This window comes from Phalaenopsis equestris, unplaced genomic scaffold (assembly GCF_001263595.1).
Source record: "Phalaenopsis equestris unplaced genomic scaffold, ASM126359v1 Scaffold000002, whole genome shotgun sequence".
NCBI lineage: Eukaryota > Viridiplantae > Streptophyta > Magnoliopsida > Asparagales > Orchidaceae > Phalaenopsis > Phalaenopsis equestris.
The window spans coordinates 55,777,873-55,795,701 of NW_018164444.1; the positions used below are offsets into that span (position 1 = coordinate 55,777,873).

At 33.3% G+C, this 17,829-nt stretch overlaps 1 protein-coding gene across 8 annotated transcripts in view; it reads right to left on the reverse strand.

Moving 5' to 3' along the window:
• Positions 1–1,992: 1,992 nt before the first annotated feature.
• LOC110039462 (two-component response regulator-like PRR73) overlaps positions 1,993–17,829 on the reverse strand; it is a 34,257-nt gene continuing 18,420 nt past the window's right edge. For 6 of the 8 annotated variants that reach the window (XM_020744527.1, XM_020744522.1, XM_020744524.1 and 3 more), the window contains 7 exons: positions 13,990–14,151; positions 13,743–13,876; positions 12,405–12,572; positions 6,262–6,445; positions 5,038–5,428; positions 3,641–4,331; positions 1,993–2,551 (listed from right to left, as the gene is read on the reverse strand). In XM_020744527.1, coding sequence (XP_020600186.1) covers positions 2,429–2,551; positions 3,641–4,331; positions 5,038–5,428; positions 6,262–6,445; positions 12,405–12,572; positions 13,743–13,876; positions 13,990–14,151 — 1,853 coding nt within the window. In that variant the 3' untranslated portion in view covers positions 1,993–2,428. The remainder of the gene's footprint in view (positions 2,552–3,640; positions 4,332–5,037; positions 5,429–6,261; positions 6,446–12,404; positions 12,573–13,742; positions 13,877–13,989; positions 14,152–17,829) is intronic. The other 2 variants (XM_020744530.1, XM_020744529.1) reach the window with 2 other exon arrangements.

A 17,829-nucleotide genomic window follows, 5' to 3' on the forward strand; every position in this document is an offset into this window, starting at 1 on the left:
ATATATATATATATTCAATCTCAATGCTTCAAACTTTAATATGGGGCATTTATATTCATACCACATAATTCTATGTATTTAAGTATCTAAAACCTAAAATTTCATATTTATCTACAATAATATTCAATTGTTCAATGGCATAAAAAAATATTACTATTAATAACTTTATTCAAAATCAAATAACAAACAAAACTTTTATTCCAACAAGAGTCTGTTTGAGACAGTTTCAATTGCTTGAAACAGTAGTTAAGTTGTTTTTTCAAAAAGTTGCGGTTACTATTATACAAATCACTGTTTTCTAATAGCCATCACAAGTAGCCAGATATTGTGAGAAAATATAGTGTTTGGTTGCGGTTTTTTGAAAACGCAAACAAAATACAATTTTGTCAAACAGAAAGAACTATGGTACGACACCACACCACCACTACCCCAAATGCACCCTAAGTGGAGTCGACTACCTGAACCTTTTTTTCTCCATTGTGTCCTACTAAGTGTCATATTTTCATTTAATTCGAGCAAATTAAAAGCATTTTTTATACACATGCCCAGGTTCTTTTAGATTTATCTCTACCTATTTTAACAGAAATCAAATTTAAAACATCTACTCTCCTACCCTAATCATCAGGTGATCGGCGTTCAGTGTGACCAAACCATCTAAGATAACCTTCTGTAATCTTGTTTGCCATAGGAGTTACACCGACCCTTTCACTTATATACTTGTTTCACATTTTATCTAAAGACACTCATCCACCTAAGCATTCACATCCCAACAATACTTAACTTGAATTTATACTTTAATTTTAAAGGCCTATATTCCGCGCCATAATGTATTGCAAGTCTAATAACCATCGTATAAAATTTTTCTTTCAGGTCAAACTCATAAGTTTATGAAACTAGAGATTTTTGATGTTAGACATAAATACATATGAATTATATGGTGTGTGTGCGTGTGCGCGTGTGTATATATCATGTTTACAAATTTAAAAAATATATAATTTTTATAAATTTAGGCAAAACATACACATCAGACTTAATCACCACCATATTAGGCAAGCTCACTTAGAAAACAATAATAAATAATAATAATAAAAAACTAAAAAGTAATTAAATAACATTTACTCTTGAAAGTTCAATAAAAAATCTTCTAAGAAATTGCAGCTGAATTGATGAACATCCCAAAATACAAAACAAACACAAACGCAAAATAAAAATGAGAGCAACTTAGCATGGAGCGCATATTCTGTCGAGACTCCTAACATAGAGAACCATTTAAAGTTCAATGAAATCACGCCTGACAGAAAAAAAATAAAAATTGGCCTCGTAACACGGGAATATTTCTCCCATTTTATTCCGTATTATTCAAGTGTTATTATATATTATTCAGGCGTTATTGTGTTAAAAAAAAATTCACGTTGTTATAATAATAAAATAACACATCAATAAAACTTGAATAACAAACAATAACACCTGAATAACACAGAAGAAATATTTCTTTTGTGTTACCAAACATATTTTATATTTTTTTATGTCACCGTGGCGTAATTTCATTAGACTCCGAATGATTCTCTACGTTAGGAGTTTTGACATAATAATTTTTCCCCTTAGTCTGAAGTGCCTTAGCAGTCATTTCATCATCAATTGCTAAGGATTTTTTTACGCACTCCCCACAATTCTTACATATTTACATAGCTAACACCTAAGCTTTCATAATTGCATATAATGTATAGGTTTATAACACATTAAACTTTTTACGTGTTGGATATGTAAATACATAAAAATTCCATTTTTTTAATTGAATGTTACTTGAATAATGAACTGAAAGTATAGTAAATAATAAAAAAATGAGCAAGCCCATCATAATATAACATAAAAACTGTTCAATTATGTTTTCATCCTGACTAACTGGGTTGGTTGAATTATATAACATACCATGTATTTACATATCCAACACTTAAATTTTAATATTTACATTCATACCACAAATCTTTAACATCACCACAAAGACACCACTTCTATTAACTTATAAAGTCAAATGCATCTTTCTATGCAATAGGTTTTATAACACCGAGCTGTTATAAATGTAAATATCAAACATTAGATGACAGATACGTAAATAAATAGGAATTGAGTGGTATTTATGTAAATGGAGAGACAAACAAGGGGATTCAGTATTTACCTTAATGGAGCCTAGGAGTTGATTAATCAGTACACAAACCACACTGGAAGCAGAAGTATCATAAGAACATATCCTGGTTACTCCAGGAGACAATTAAGAGGTCTTGAAGAACAGAAATTAAGATTTAGAAGGCACTAATAATGGAAAAAAAAATGGGGGTTTCAATGAACCTGGCTAATATTGTTGATAACAAGCTCCATCTCCATCTCCAAGGTTTCAGACTTTGAAATGGCTCTTATATACAGCAGGTGATCAATCCAGCATTAGGTGCGAGCAGTCTTCTTCGTGGTCGTCGTTGCGGATAATCCGGCGGACGAATTGGCCGCGAACACGCGGCCGCTGCTCCGCCAATCTCTTCCGGCTCTGATAGCGCACCTGCAATGCCAGAAGGAAAGGAAATGTGTATGTGTTAGATATGTAAATATTAAGGAATTGGGTGGTATGTATGTCAGTGCCCCCCAGGCAAAAGTAACAAATGGCCAAAACCTAATTCAAACATAGAGCGAAAAAGAACAAAAAATAAAAAAAAGGTTAAATATTAATGCACCAAAACAAAAATTGCATACAAGTTCTCGTCTTGTGAAGATTTAACATCCTAATTTCATTAATATTACACCCACAAATTTTTTATAAAAGGGAAAGATTTACATACATACCACTCAATTATTGATGTATTTACATATATAATACCTAAACTTCAATTCTTACACATATGCTATCCTAGCTATGTATGGAAAAAATTTACTTTTTACACTCCGGACGTAGCTCTACGTGCGGACTACAATAATATGCCGCCACGTGTGCTACATCGCGGAGGTTATTTCAAGGTTATTGAAGTGGAACCGCAGAGGTTATTTCGGTATTATTTCAGGGTTATTGAAGAGTAACTCATATATTCCACTTCAATAACCCCGAAATAACATAAGCAATTCCACTTCAATAACCCCAAAATAACACCGTTGAGATTATTTCGGGGTTTTCAAAAAGAAATTCATATATTTCACTTCAATAACCCCGAAATAACCCAAAAATAACTCTGAAATAACCTCTCCAGTCTTATTTCGGGGTTATTGAAGAGAAACACATTTATTCCACTTCAATAACCCCGAAATAACACCGCGAAGGTTATTTTGGAGTTATTGTGGAGTCTGCGGTTCAACTTTAATATTTTTTTAGATGGGCTCGATATAACACACATAGAGGTATACTATTGGGAGTCCGCACATAGAGCTACGTCCGGAGTCCGCACACATAGAGAATTTTTCCAGCATAGAGGTTTTATATCCCAAGCTTAAAGATGGGCGAGACTACGGTGCTTTGTATGAGAACAAGATTATGCTTTCAAATATGATTTTTAAATGCTTTGCATATGAAAACATAAAGCATCAAGTTTCCAACCGATGAAGAAATGAATGACATGATAACAAAAAATGATTGGACATTCAGTCATAATAAGCACATTACCTTTTTGCCGAAGTTTCTTTCTTTTCTCTTCTGCCTGAATTTGTTTAAGGCAGCCTCTCTCTGTGTAAAACGATTTTGATACGCTCCATTCCCACTCCCATTCCCGCCTCCAACTCCATTCTTCTCGGCTGCAGCTACGGCAACATTCTCCACATTCCCTCCTACGGTATTTATGGCCGTGCTACAACCATTCTGCCCGTCGCTCCCATGATTACTCCTCGAATTACTGTCATTTAAACTATAGTCAGCCGCATTCATTTCAGCTGGTGTCGTAAATACATTCGACGAGTTACAATAAGCAACGTTCTCTTTCAGGTTTTCGACAGAGAAGCCGTCCGGATCTGGTTGGGGTGGCAGAGCGTGGACGTGGTGGTGGTAGTGATGATAATGATGATGATGGTGCTGGACCTGCACTTGTTTTTGTGTTCCCCTTGATTGTCCAATCATTTCCGTCATGTTGGGTTGAACAGTCGAACTTTGAGCCTCAACTCGATGAAAGGCTGATGATAATGCGGATGCGAATATTGCAGGTTTCGAAACTACATTTATGTTAGTTGAACCGTTATCGTTGTTGTTAGTGCTGCTACCATTAGATCCCTGATTTTGGGGAGTTGCTTCGGAGCTGTTATCAAGTACAGAGTTTCCTCCATAGATTGTAGGGGCTTGAACCGAGGCTGCTGAAGCAGGATACCTGCGCAATTATGTTAAAGTTGAGAATAAGCTCAAACTATTTTAGGTGCAAAAATTAAGGGCCGTTAATGGACATACCCCACAATTCTTATGTATTTACATATCTAACAACTAAACATTCATATTACACGCATACCACTCGGGCCTTTAACATCGCATCAAAAATACCATCATCACTATCTTTTTCCAGGTGAAATGCAACTTTTTGTGCATACTTTTATGACGCCAACGTGTTACAAGTTTAGAAAACCAAGATGTTACATACATACCACACATTTCTTATGTATTTACATATCTAGCATCTAAACATTCACAATTACATACATACCACTCAAATCATTAACATCACATCAAAAATACCACCATACTCTTTTTCTAAGTGAAATGCACCTTTTCATACGTACGTTTATGACACCAAGGTGTTATAAGTTTATGACACAAGGTATTACATACATATCACACAATTCTTACATATTTACATATCTAGCACCTAAACATTCATACCCCTCAAATCTTTAACTTCGCATAAAAAATACCACCCCCAATATCCTTTTCTAAATGAAATGTTTGCACCTTTTCATGCATAGGTTTATGACTCAAAGGTGTAAATATCAAACTTTAGGTGCTAGATATGTAAATTCATAAGAATTGTATCATAAGAATTGTATGGTATGTTATATAAATTTCCCAAACAATGGATAGCTAACCTTGAGAATGCTGAAAGGTTTGAGTGCTTCAAAACATTTCTTTCGTCATTTAAGGGAATACTCTTTGATCTGAGTTTCTTAAGACTTGGTTCGAGAGATGGCAGCTCTATTGATCCATTATCTTTGATATCTGAGATTTTTAGGAAATTTTTGGAGGTGTCGGCGGGACCGAAAACCAATTGTTGGTTTGTGTTTATGGAACTGCTATCGAGTCGATCTGGAGCTCGAGCACATGGTTCATTGACCGCGCTGTAATTTGTATGGCGAACTACATCAATATTGTTTGGCAGAATCTCAAGCGATTTCTCCGTGCTCGGACCAGTTAGTTTCGTGGAGACTATATCAGTTTGGTTAGATTCATTCTTAGGATCTGCGCCCATGAAATCATCTGCTGAGAATACCAGGCATAAAAAGAATAAAGTGAAGGGACATTTACATACATACCATACAATTCTTATGTATTGACATATCTAACACCTAAAACTATCATATTGCATGCATATCACTCAAAGCTTAATATAACATTAAAAATGCCACTTATTACTTTTAAAAACGAAATACACCTTTTCATGTATAGGTTTATTACTCTCAGGCGTTTTAAGTGTAAATATAGTTTAGGAGTTAGATAAGTAGATAAATAGGAATTGTGTGGTATGTATGTAAATTTCATTTCATTTACATAGATAACACTCAATTCCTATGTATTTACATGTTTAACAGCTAAAACTTACTTTTTATATATATACCACCCAAATCTTTCATATCGCTACAAAAATATCACTTTTTAACTTTTAAGAAGTGAAATACATCTTTTCATGCATGGGAAAGATGGTATATATGCAAAAACTTAGGTGTTAGATATGTAAATACGTAGGAATTGAGTGGCATTTACATATATATCACCCAATTCTTATGATTTGCATACATAACACCTAACCTTCTCATCCCCAAATTATTTAAATGAGGGCTAAAATAATTCTCATGTGACTATTTCAAACCATATTAATAGATTCTGGGAACTAAACTGGCATATTTATAAATTCTAGGACTAAAATAAACCCTGTACAGAAAGAGTTTGAGGACTATTTTGACAGTTTTCTCAATGTAAGAATTTAAGTTTATGTGTTAGATATGTAAAAACGTAAGAATTGAGTGTTATGTATGTAAATCTTCCAAAGAAAACAAATATTTTTTAGATAGAACGATTGGAATTAAGAACAATACCAGTAATTGTCTTCTGTTCTTTCCAGTCCATGCCAGCAATCATTGGTTCCTTCTTGCTGCAGAATGCCTCGGGTCTGGTATGAATAACCTGTGCGCAAGTACTATAATGTGGACCAGCAGTTTGTCCGGATGGAGACATTTGTTGTGGGTTACTAGCTTCAAAAGCACGTTTTGTACAGGAGCTCTGCGAATTTATAACCGCTGTCAGTAAGTGCTTTCTAATAATAATGGGGCATTTACAAACATTCCACTCAATTCTAATGAATTTACATATCTGAGACCAAAATTATACTTCTTACATTTATACCACCAAATCTTCCATATCACATAAAAAGTTCCACCATTTAAACATTTAGGGTCTGTTTGGGGAAGCTTATAAGTGCGACAACGTTTTCAAAAATGTCGCCGTTCTGTTTGATTAACACGTTTCGATTGCATTTTAAAAACAACTTATTTGATTTGTTAATAAACGCCAGCCGTGCCAAAGACCCCGCAGTCCGCGTTTTTGAGTTGGCGTTCAAAAATATTTCCTTCGGTGCCCTTCTCCTCTCCGCTCTTCTGCGCCCTTCTTCTCTCCGCTTCCTCGCTCGATCTACTCTCCGTCGTTAGCACTCGAAACCATCTCGTCTATTCCACCCTCCGTCGTCTGAAGCTCCTTCGACATTCCTAACAGCAGAAGCAATCGCGAATCCGCCCTCTCTGCCCTAGCTCGCGATCCCTAGCCTCTCCCTGCTTCCTTCAGCATTCCGATCTACCCTCTGTCGTTCGCACTCGCAACCATCTCGTCTATTCCACCCCTGTCGTTCGCAGCTCCTTCGACATTCCTAACAGCAGAAGCAATCGCGAATCCGCTCTCACTGCCCTAGCTCGCGATCCCTAGCCTCTCCATGCTTCCTTCGGCATTCCATGCTTCCTTCTGCATTCCAGAAGAGAGAAATTGTCTGCTGCTTTTGTCTCTCAAATTACACTGCGATATCCTCGTTTTTTTCTGTTCCTTTTCTTCTCTGCAGTTTCTGATTCTCAAGATAATGGCGTCGGCGATTGAAAACAAGGTAAACAATGCCAAGTTGGTGAGTATTTTTTCGATCAATCTTTGGTATTTCTTATATTTTGCATATTTAATATAAAAAATTTTGAATTTGATTTTGTTTTTGCATCAGAACCGTTGGGTACTTGTCCTACATGCACTACATTCTTGGTTTCCTTTTTGTTTTTATGTTGGCGGAAATAGATTTAAACAAAATTTTTCGAATTAAATATGTATTTTTTGACAAGAATCAAACTTTAGTTTTCATTTAAATTCGTTTATATCGCCTTGTTTCCCATCTTTAACTTTTTTCGTAGGATTGTAAAATTTTCTTATTATAGTTTTGTGTTGATGACAAAGAACAGTATTGAAATGAAAACCTTCTTCTTTATGGTTTTGAACTAGTCTTCTGTAGCAGGATGACAATTTTGATTAAATCCCCGTTGTTGGATTTTTAACATTGACTTTGGGAAAAACCGTTACTTTTAAGAGATGTTGGAACCGACAAGTCAATTTTTTTTCGCAGACTTTGGTAGTTAATGATCAAACTGTGAAATTTGAGATTTGAGATACTGTTGGACAGAAGAGATATCGTAGTTTAGCTCAGATGTATTATAGGGGTGCCGCAACGACTATAATTGTGTATGATGTAACGAATGTGGTTAGTCATTAACATGTTATTTTTTTCTTTTTTTTGTGTCTCATTATACTACATATTAGTAAGTGAAGATGTATTTTACTTTTGTATATGTAACCGTGCTTCTTTGATATGATAGAAAATTTTTGAGTTATATAAATGTAACTTAACTCTTTTGTATTTTCATGTATTAACATTTGAACTTTAATTTTATTGAGAAAATTATAAATTCAGCGTGATAGATTGTTCATTTAACTAAAAAAATCTGCAAATAAACTGTTTACAAAACGCACAAACTAAACAGCTAAACAACTCATCTACAACAGAGGCAAAATAGTCATTTATCCATAATCAATTGTTTTATAAATGCACAAACCAAACAGCCAGCCAGTTTATCTGGATCAGCTGCTCATCAGCAGATTATCAGGATAAGCTGCAGCTGCCCCAAACAGACCCTTAAAAAGTGAAATTCACCTTTTCATGCATACCTAAAGTGGTGTCTATGCAAAAATTGATGTTTAGGTGTTAGATATGTATATACATAGGAATTGAGGGGTGTGTATGTAAATTTTCCAAAATAAAAGCATTTGCCCTGTTCAGCCATCATACGTGGTAAATTAAGAGATGGTATATTGCAGTTCTAACTTGAGATTTCTCAGATTTTTCTTCTAAATCTGATAGAGAAGTTTTTGAAACAGAGGAGAAATTACATACAAAATTATATATAATATGCAAAGCTAGAGTAAAGGTGGTGAACATTTAATCTTTCCAAATTTATCCTTTAATATCATAACTAGCATCATTGTAAAAACAAATTTAAACTGGCCATCAATAAGTGAAAAAAAAAAAAGGCATTCTTCGGATTGTTTGTCAAAATAAGGAAATTGCAAAAGTTTAGTTGACATATGGCACAATGGAATTAAGATATACTTTTTAACCTCTTGAATTTGATAGTTTAATTGGGTTTTATGGTTATTTATTAATAATCCAAAATATTAGTTATTTTACACACATGAAATTTCTGAATGCAAAATAGAATATTCCTATGATGGACACCATAAAAATACTAAAATTACAGCTTTTAAGAAGATGATTATAGTTTAGAAAAAAATTGAAATACTTTAGAACCATGCTCAAATTTTACTTGAGTCCTCATTCAAAGATAGGATCAAACATTGTTCGAATAAGATTCAAATACAACTTGAAAAAATTGTTATAGGGTTCTAATGAGGTTCGAATAAAACTATAGTCGGGTTTAAATAGTATAGATTCTAATATTGTTCAATTACAATAGATATAACACAACAAATAGAATTACAACAAAGAATAAACTAATATCCATAAAATATTGTTGAGATCAATAACTATTTCATATCAACTGAGATCGAATGCGATGAAGACCAGGACAAAGGATGCAACATCACACGAGTTCAACTCGAAACACTTCCAACTATAATCAAAATCCGACAATCATGGCTCATTTCACAAAACAGAGCGTTTCAACACATCTGAAGCATTGAAATTACAATTAAGAGAACTTGGTTTATTAGAAAAAAAAACAAAAAATAGGCTTAAAATGTCTCAATCGCAGGGTTCAACCTCAGGCTTTGCATGAACATTGGGTTGACCTTTTGGTCTTCTATTTGGCCTAATTTGTTGAAAAGAGGTTCCTTCAATATTTGCTTTATGCTTAATCAAACCTATTGAAGGAAATTGATGTTTAAATTTGATGAAGGCCCTACACTCAGCCTGATGCTTGCTTGAGTGAGAATCATTTCCTTTCAAAGTCTTAGAGGTTGCTTATTTAAAAATCTCTTCACATAATTGCATGCATGTTTACTTGTATGAAGATCATCTCGTTGAACTGACCTTAATTCGTCAATCAATCAAGAGAATCTTCTGAACCTGGGTCGCTTAAACACATCAGACTAGATAAACTTGGAACTTGATAGCTCTCATCATCAGAATTTCAAAACAATGACTCTTACTGTGAATTTTTATAAGTGAGAAGCGATCAACAACTCAATTATATTTAAGCTTGTTTAGCGCGATCTTGAAGACCCACTAAAACCATAAATTTGAGCTAGGAAAACTTGAGTTTCTCTAAGTTGACTAATTGTAGCTTACAATTTTGAAAGTAACTCACTTGATATTCAAAATTTTATTCAGCCTAAAGAGATAAACACCTGTCTTTTGGAAGCATCTTCCATACATCTTGTTTCGAAACTAGTTTTAAATACCAATATGGATATCTCAACATAAAACGCAATGTCAACTCAAATACATATATATATATATATATATAAGCCACCCATCTTAAAGGGGAAGTTGGGCAATTTTTAAATAGAGAATTAAAAAAATGCTCCTTATCCTATAGAGGATATTCTGACGATTAATAACTATTAAACATGTAAAAATGACTTATCTTATAGAGGGACTTTCATGATAATTTAAAGAAGATTTCTTGTTACTAGAGATTCAAGAGAATATTTATACATAAAATTGGATCAGGCTACATACTTCTTGTAGGGCTTTCAAAAAGCTTGTTATTCGTGAACAGCTCGTGCTCGACTCGTTAAGTAGTTCGTGTACACGAACAAATTTTTTAATCTCGAATTAAAAACGAGCCAAACACGAACAACTCTTTATTCGCTCGTGCTCAGTTCATTTTAGCTCGAAATAAAAAAAAAATCATATAATTATTTATATAATAATACATTATATATATTTATATCTAAGTTTTCATCATAACAGTTTGTATGGTAATGTAGTTATGCGCCTTTGTTTGCATAGATTTGGTCCAAGTTCGAATCCAACACTCTACATCTATTTTTTCCAATTAATTTTAACGAATCAATTTCGAGCCGTACGCAAGCCAAATAAAAACACACTATTCACAAGCCAATTTCGAACACGAGCCAATTTTGAGCACACGCAATTTCAAACGAGCCGAACGCGAGCCAACCCTGAGCTCACTCAAGCTCAACTCACTTATAGCCCGACTTATAAGGATATTTTGGATACAACATTTTTTAAATGAGCTGCTACATGTAGTATTTCTTCAAGTTTCAAACATTAATTATATTTTGATACCTTGAACATAAAATATTTTAAAAATGTGACTGCTAACACATAAAAGTAGTAAACCAACTTAACCAAAATATTATTGTAAGCAATCATGTATGGAGTCATTCAACAGGACCTTGCAAACTTAGGTATACTTGCCTAAAGGGACAAATTTAAGTTAAACTTGAGCTAATAAAGACTTTTGTATCATATTAGGTGTACTCTATAATTTACCACTCAAGGGATTTAGACCATTGCAACTTTTGGGCTCAGTATTGACCATACTTCAGTGATATTATTTTGCGACGAAACATCCAATCAAAGGGTCACAATTATACCCATACTTTTGTAATGCTATTTGAGGACAAAAAAACTCGGTTAGAAATTACGCGACACATCTTAATTCACAAGAAATTTTTTAAGAGAGATCATCAAGATACATCAAATATGGTATTGACACTTTATGAGCTTAAATTAATTTTAAATTTGTCACATTCGACAAATTATTCCTGAAGTTAAATAAATTTTTGCTCTTTATCTTTAAGTGACAAAATTATTATTTAGATATTTTAAAATTTCATAATTTTCTTGAATTCTTCATATTTTAATTAAATTTAAGCCCAAAAAAAATTGTATTAGAATTTTGGAATGTTTTGATAATAGTATGCTCTCTAGTTATGATTTTTTTTAACACGATCATCATTGGGGTATTTCCTCCACTTCTACATATATCATTTAACACTGCCGCAACAATAAAAAGAATGAAACAATAAAAACATTGAAAGAGTGGAACAAATTGTAGAGACTCCACGTGCAGTTTTCTTTTTTTTTTTTAATTAGGGTGCGTGTATATGCCATAATTTAGGATGTTCAACATAAAGCAGACAAGAAAAGAGCAAAAAATAAAAATAAAAAAAAAATGTTAACGGATACATGCATGTGTCTATGTTTGCACCCACAATCTTGGAAGCATAAGCATGAATTGTAAGAGCAGATGAAGCTATAAATGTCCAAGAGTCCTATGAACAATGATTATTATTTCCTAAAAAATGATTATAAATGAAAAAAAATTAAGAATTAATTGAAGCATATTTTACTAAAGAAACTTCAAATAATCAGCAGATCTAAACAAGTTATTCCAAAGAAACGAGCTTCTTATTGGACCTTCTTAATTCACGTCCTAAGCGTAGGAAACAGAACAATAAAAAATGCGCAACATCAGTGATTGAGTCATGCCAAAGAAATTCAAACACAAATGGCGAAATAAAGAACTTTCTCTCAGATCAATTTGCAATTTATATAAAGAGGTAGATGAGGTTTAATGTGATTAGCGCTAAGATTCTACACAAATTTTCTAATAAAGCAATTGTTCTGTGACCACCTGAGAAAGATAATACATACGCGATAAATTACCTGAGTGCCACTTCCATTATCACTCCCGTCCCTCACACTCAACCCGATGCTAGCATCGTCCTCATCATCATTACTACCAGTATTGTTATCAGAATCATCTTCGCTCTTTGACATTGTAAATTTTTGCCCTTGTATGCCGCTTTCGCTTCCGCTTCCGCTTCCGCTAGACTAAGATAATGTGAAAAACAATGCAACAAAAGAATAAATATTGAAACATTACTGCCAATAAAGACCAAAAAATTGATATAAATGTGAGGTATGGGAAGGTTTGCTATATGCAAACTTCCCTGCTTTAACAAAAAGATTGCTACCATGACAAGGCTGAGCTAAACATCGCACCTGGACACACCAACCAGTATAAAAAAAGATGGGGGCATTTAAATGCTTACCACCCAATTCCTATGTATTTGAATATCTAACACCTGAACTTTTTACATTTACACCACTCAAATCTTTCATATCACAACAGATAATACAATTATCTTAACTTTAAAAAAGTGAAATACACCCTTTTATGCATAGATATAGTGGCATATACAAGTAAAAATTGAAGTTTAGGTGTTAGATATGTAAATACATAAGAATGGAGAGGTAAGTATGTAAATCTTCCAAAAAGATAGTACAGAGTAAAGGGTTCTTTTTTTTCTTGAAGTTCAATATTTTGGGAATAGGAGTCCAGGTTATCCTCGACTCTCTAGCTGGGAAGACAATGACCTCTGCAGTAGAGAAATTACACTAACTTCATATAATCAAAGGAAGGGCATATAATCAAAGGAAGCGCAAAGGATTCATATGACGGCCGTTTACGAGAAAATAAGTCTGCTTTGTACATAAGTAGACTAACATTGAAACAACCTTAGATAAACCAGCGAAGTTGAGCTAAATATAATTATATCATTTCAGGAAAGAAATTTGCAAAGTACATCAATTATAAAAAGAGAGAATATTGAAATAAACAGGGCATTTACATACATAGAACATAATTCTTTTATATCTACATATCTCACATTCTCACGCCTGAACTTTCATATTTACACATATAGCACCCAAATCTTTACTATAACAAAATTAGCACTGTTACCACTTTTTAAAAGTGAAATACACCTTTTCATGCATAAGCTTAAAGCAAAAAAGTGCTACATGTATAAATATGAAAATTTAGGTGCGAAACATGTAAATATATAAGAATTGTGTGCTAGGTATGTAAATTTCCCAAATAAAAATATTTGTCATAATTGAATCATATTGAACAATGAGTCAATTGTTAAAACACAACCTAAGATTATCTACCTAAAAGTGCATGGGAAATGCAAGATAAAACCCTAACAATAAACTTACACTGTGGCATCTTCTCCATACATGCTGCCACAGGTTCTTAAGCTCGTTCTTGCGAATAGGTTTGACCAAAAAATCAACAGCACCTTTTGACAAGCATTTAAATACTACACCCATGGAATCATTGGATGACATCACTGCAAAAAAAAAACACACCAGTCGTCGGAGTACAAGCTACTTGGATACAAATCTAAATCAAAACCAAATGTTTTGTTGTATGCTTGGATTAGTTATTGCAAGGGTTACTTACTAATTACAGGAATAGTCTTGCAAGTTTTATGGCTCATGATTTTGTATAAAAGACCAATTCCAGACCCACCAGGCATAACCACCTCCGTCAAAACTAGATCAATGTGATTCGTTAGATCTTGTAAAACTCGCCAAGCTTCTAAACCATTTTCAACAGCAGTAACTGTAAAAGAATAGGTGAATATGAGAAAAATAACAAAATTTTGATGTGTTTTGGGTATAATGAAGAACTTGTAAATCAAGCACAGGAAATCCAAAATTTCTATATTTCTCATAAGAAAATCTGATGGATAAGTATCAACAAGTAAAAGCCAGAATGAAAATCTAATTGTGAAATATAACTGATGTCAAAATAAAAAACACTTGAAGCACAACCATTCATGCGAATTATTACTTTAACCAATCAAACACGAGTAGCATATAGAATAGATAAGTATCAATAAGTACTCCAGTTTTTTAGAACAAAAATCAGAACAAGATTGTTGTTCTAGACCCAAAGCGGCATCAATTTTTTTCTGTCAAGCACATTAGAAGGGATAGATCTTTCATTTAAGATTCTGCAAAATCATAAGTCTCTCTGTGCATGCATATAGTATATCACAAAAACCATCTCATCAATCAAATTATTTAATATTAGTTTCCATTTATTTATTTCTTAAGTTTGCATTGTCCTAGCAATTTATCATACTAATTATAAGAGCATTTCTTTTTTGGCGTAATTCCAATCTTCCATTTTTTTTTGTAGAATTTCAAGAAATAATCAAAACATATTCAATTTCAAGTATTTACTTCGAAGAAAGTATAATTTCAATTGCTCTCTAACTATAAAGAAAAAGCCATATTCAGTGCTCTTATGATTGGAAGCTTGTTAAAACCAGTTTTCAATTGTCAGATTTTCTTACATAACCTAATTTGTATCCAAAATCATTCCTCATTCAAGATATGTAGAAAACAAAACTTGGGAAGAAAAATACTTCATATATTATTCACATGTAGGGCACATATATATATAGTTAAACCAATCCCTCCTAATTTACGAACTTACCAAATATATCTAGTTTAAATTAGGAAATGGAACAATTGTTGAAATAAAAAATAAAGAAACATAAAAGGGCAAGGGAATAAAAATAAAAAAGGTATTTCCAAAGATATCCCCAATCAAATCTTTCCAGGATTTTGTGAAGCAACCGGTCGGCCCACCATGGAGAGGAGTCAAACTTCTCAGTTTTCCACACTCCCCCCTCTCCCCTCAAGATAGGTCGTAGATGTTATAAAGAGCAAGCTTGGTATTGAACTCTGAGAAGGTGCTTGAAGGCAGAAATTTGATGAGGGCATCAGTAACTTGTTCGTGTGTCGGGATGTAGCTTATATTTTTAATTTAGCCATTTACCTTTTCAGAGATAAAGTGTCAATCAATTTCAATATGTTTGGTCCTGTCATGATGCACTAGATTTTTGGCAATACTGATGACAACTTGGCTGTCACAAAACATATGTCTAGGCATATTACAGGTGCACACTAATTCCTTTATTAATTTCTAAATCTAGGTCCCTTCACAGATTCCTAAGATAATTGTCTTATTCAACACGGCTTCTAGAAACAAATTGCTTCTTACTTCTCCATGTAACCAGATTTCCCTATACATAAAAGCAAAAATTGTAGTTGACCTAATTTCAGTGAGTTTCCAAGCATAACTTGCATCAGTGTGGACTTCTAACTTGTTTCTGGTTTTCTCAAAAATTAATTCATAATCCGAAGTCTTCTTGAGAAACCTTAAAATCTTGTACACCATTTTCAAATGATATTCATTTGGGTTATTCATGTGTTGGCTCACAATGCTGATAGAGTATGCAATACATGGTTTTGTTTGTGATACGTAGATGAGCTTTCTTACCAATCTTTGATCTATTCCCTTATCCATGTAATCATATTTCATCACACATAGGGGCAAAAACATATGTTTGAACTTTTGTCAGTTGAGTTCCCTAGCCCAACTTGCATCAGTGTAGACTTCTACCTTGTTATTTTTTATTTTCCCTAAAATTAATTCATATTCAAGAGTCTTCTTGAGAAACATCAAAATCTTATACACTATCTTCAAATGCTATTCAAATATTCAGGTGTTGGCTTACAATGCTGACAAAGAGTATGCAATATATGGCCTCGTATATGGCAAGTAGATGAATTTTCCTACCAATCCTTGATATCTTCCCTTATCCATAGATACACTTTCTTCTCCTCTATTAGACTTCTTGTTGGGATCCACTGGAGGATAAGCAGGCTTGCATCCAATCATCCCTATTTTCTTTAATAGATCTAGGATATATTTTCTCTATGATATAATGATGCATTTCTTGGAAATTTCTCTCTAACCTAGAAAATATCTCATGGTTCTTAGGTTCTTGATTTTAAATTCAATGGAAAGCACTCATTTAATCATGAGAATATCAATTTCATCATCATTAGTAATAATCATATCATCCACATATACTATCAATGTAACAATCTTACCTCCTTGAGTGTGTTTTATGAATAGAGTATGATCAACTTAATCTTGAGAATATCCATTAGATCTTATAATTTTAGCAATCCTTTTAAACCACACTTTTGGTGATTGCTTATGCCCATAAAGAGACTTCTTGAGTTTGCATACTAAGTGCTTATTGAAATCATTCTCAAATCCTAGTGGTATCTTCATATACATTTCTTCCAGATCACCATTCAGGAAGACATTTTTTTATGTTAAGTTGACGCAGTCTCCACTACTTATTAACTGCTAATGAAAAGAGAATTTTGATAGTGTTTAGTTTGATACTTGTTGTGAAGGTCTCCTGATAGTCAATGTCATAGGTTTGAGTGAAACATTTTGCAAGAAGTCTCACTTTGAATCTTTCAACATTACAACAGCTTTGTATTTGATGTTAAACACCCATTTGCATCCAACCAACTTTTTAGCTTAAGGGTGTTGCATAAGAATCCATGTGTAATTATATTTTAATGTTTGAATCTCCTCTTTAATTGCTTTCTTCCATTCTGAATTTTTAAGAACTTCATGAATGAATTTAAGAATCTACACACTATCAAAGTAAGAAATAAAAGCTTTGTAGAATGCGAATAACTTCTTATATTCTCATAACCTACATACTCCTAAATTGGATATCTCATGCAACTTTTCTTGTCAAAAATATTAGAAAAGAAAGGGATAACTCGAGTTTTAGACTCTTGCTCCAAAATTCAGATGAATGTGGACTCAAATTTTGATTTGAGCAGTTCTGTTCTTGCAAGTTATCTTTCACCCGCTCAAGTTTTTTTTTCTCGTTGTGTACAAGCAAGTTATTTGTTACGAGCTTTAGGTTGGGTTGGTTGGATTGGTTGAACATCCTCAACTAGAATAGGAGGGCTAATTGGAGTAGATAGTGAGGTCATGTAAGTGTCATCAAATACATCCCAAAATTAATGTTTATTTCCATGTGTAATTATATTTTAATGTTTGAATCTCCTCTTTAATTACTTTCTTCCATTCTGAATTTTTAAGAACTTCGTGAATGAATTTAGGAATCTATACACTATCAAAGTTAGAAATAAAATTTTTGTAGAATGCGAATAACTTCTTATATTCTTATAACCTACATACTCCTAAATTGGATATCTCATGCAACTTTTCTTGTAAAAAATATTAGAAGAGAAAGGGATAACTCGAGTTCTAGACTCTTGCTCCAAAATTCAGATGAATGTGGACTCGAATTTTGATTTGAGCAGTTCTATTCTTGCAAGTTATCTTCCACCCGCTCAAGTTTTTTTTTCTCGTTGTGTACAATCAAGCTATTTGTTATGGGCTTTA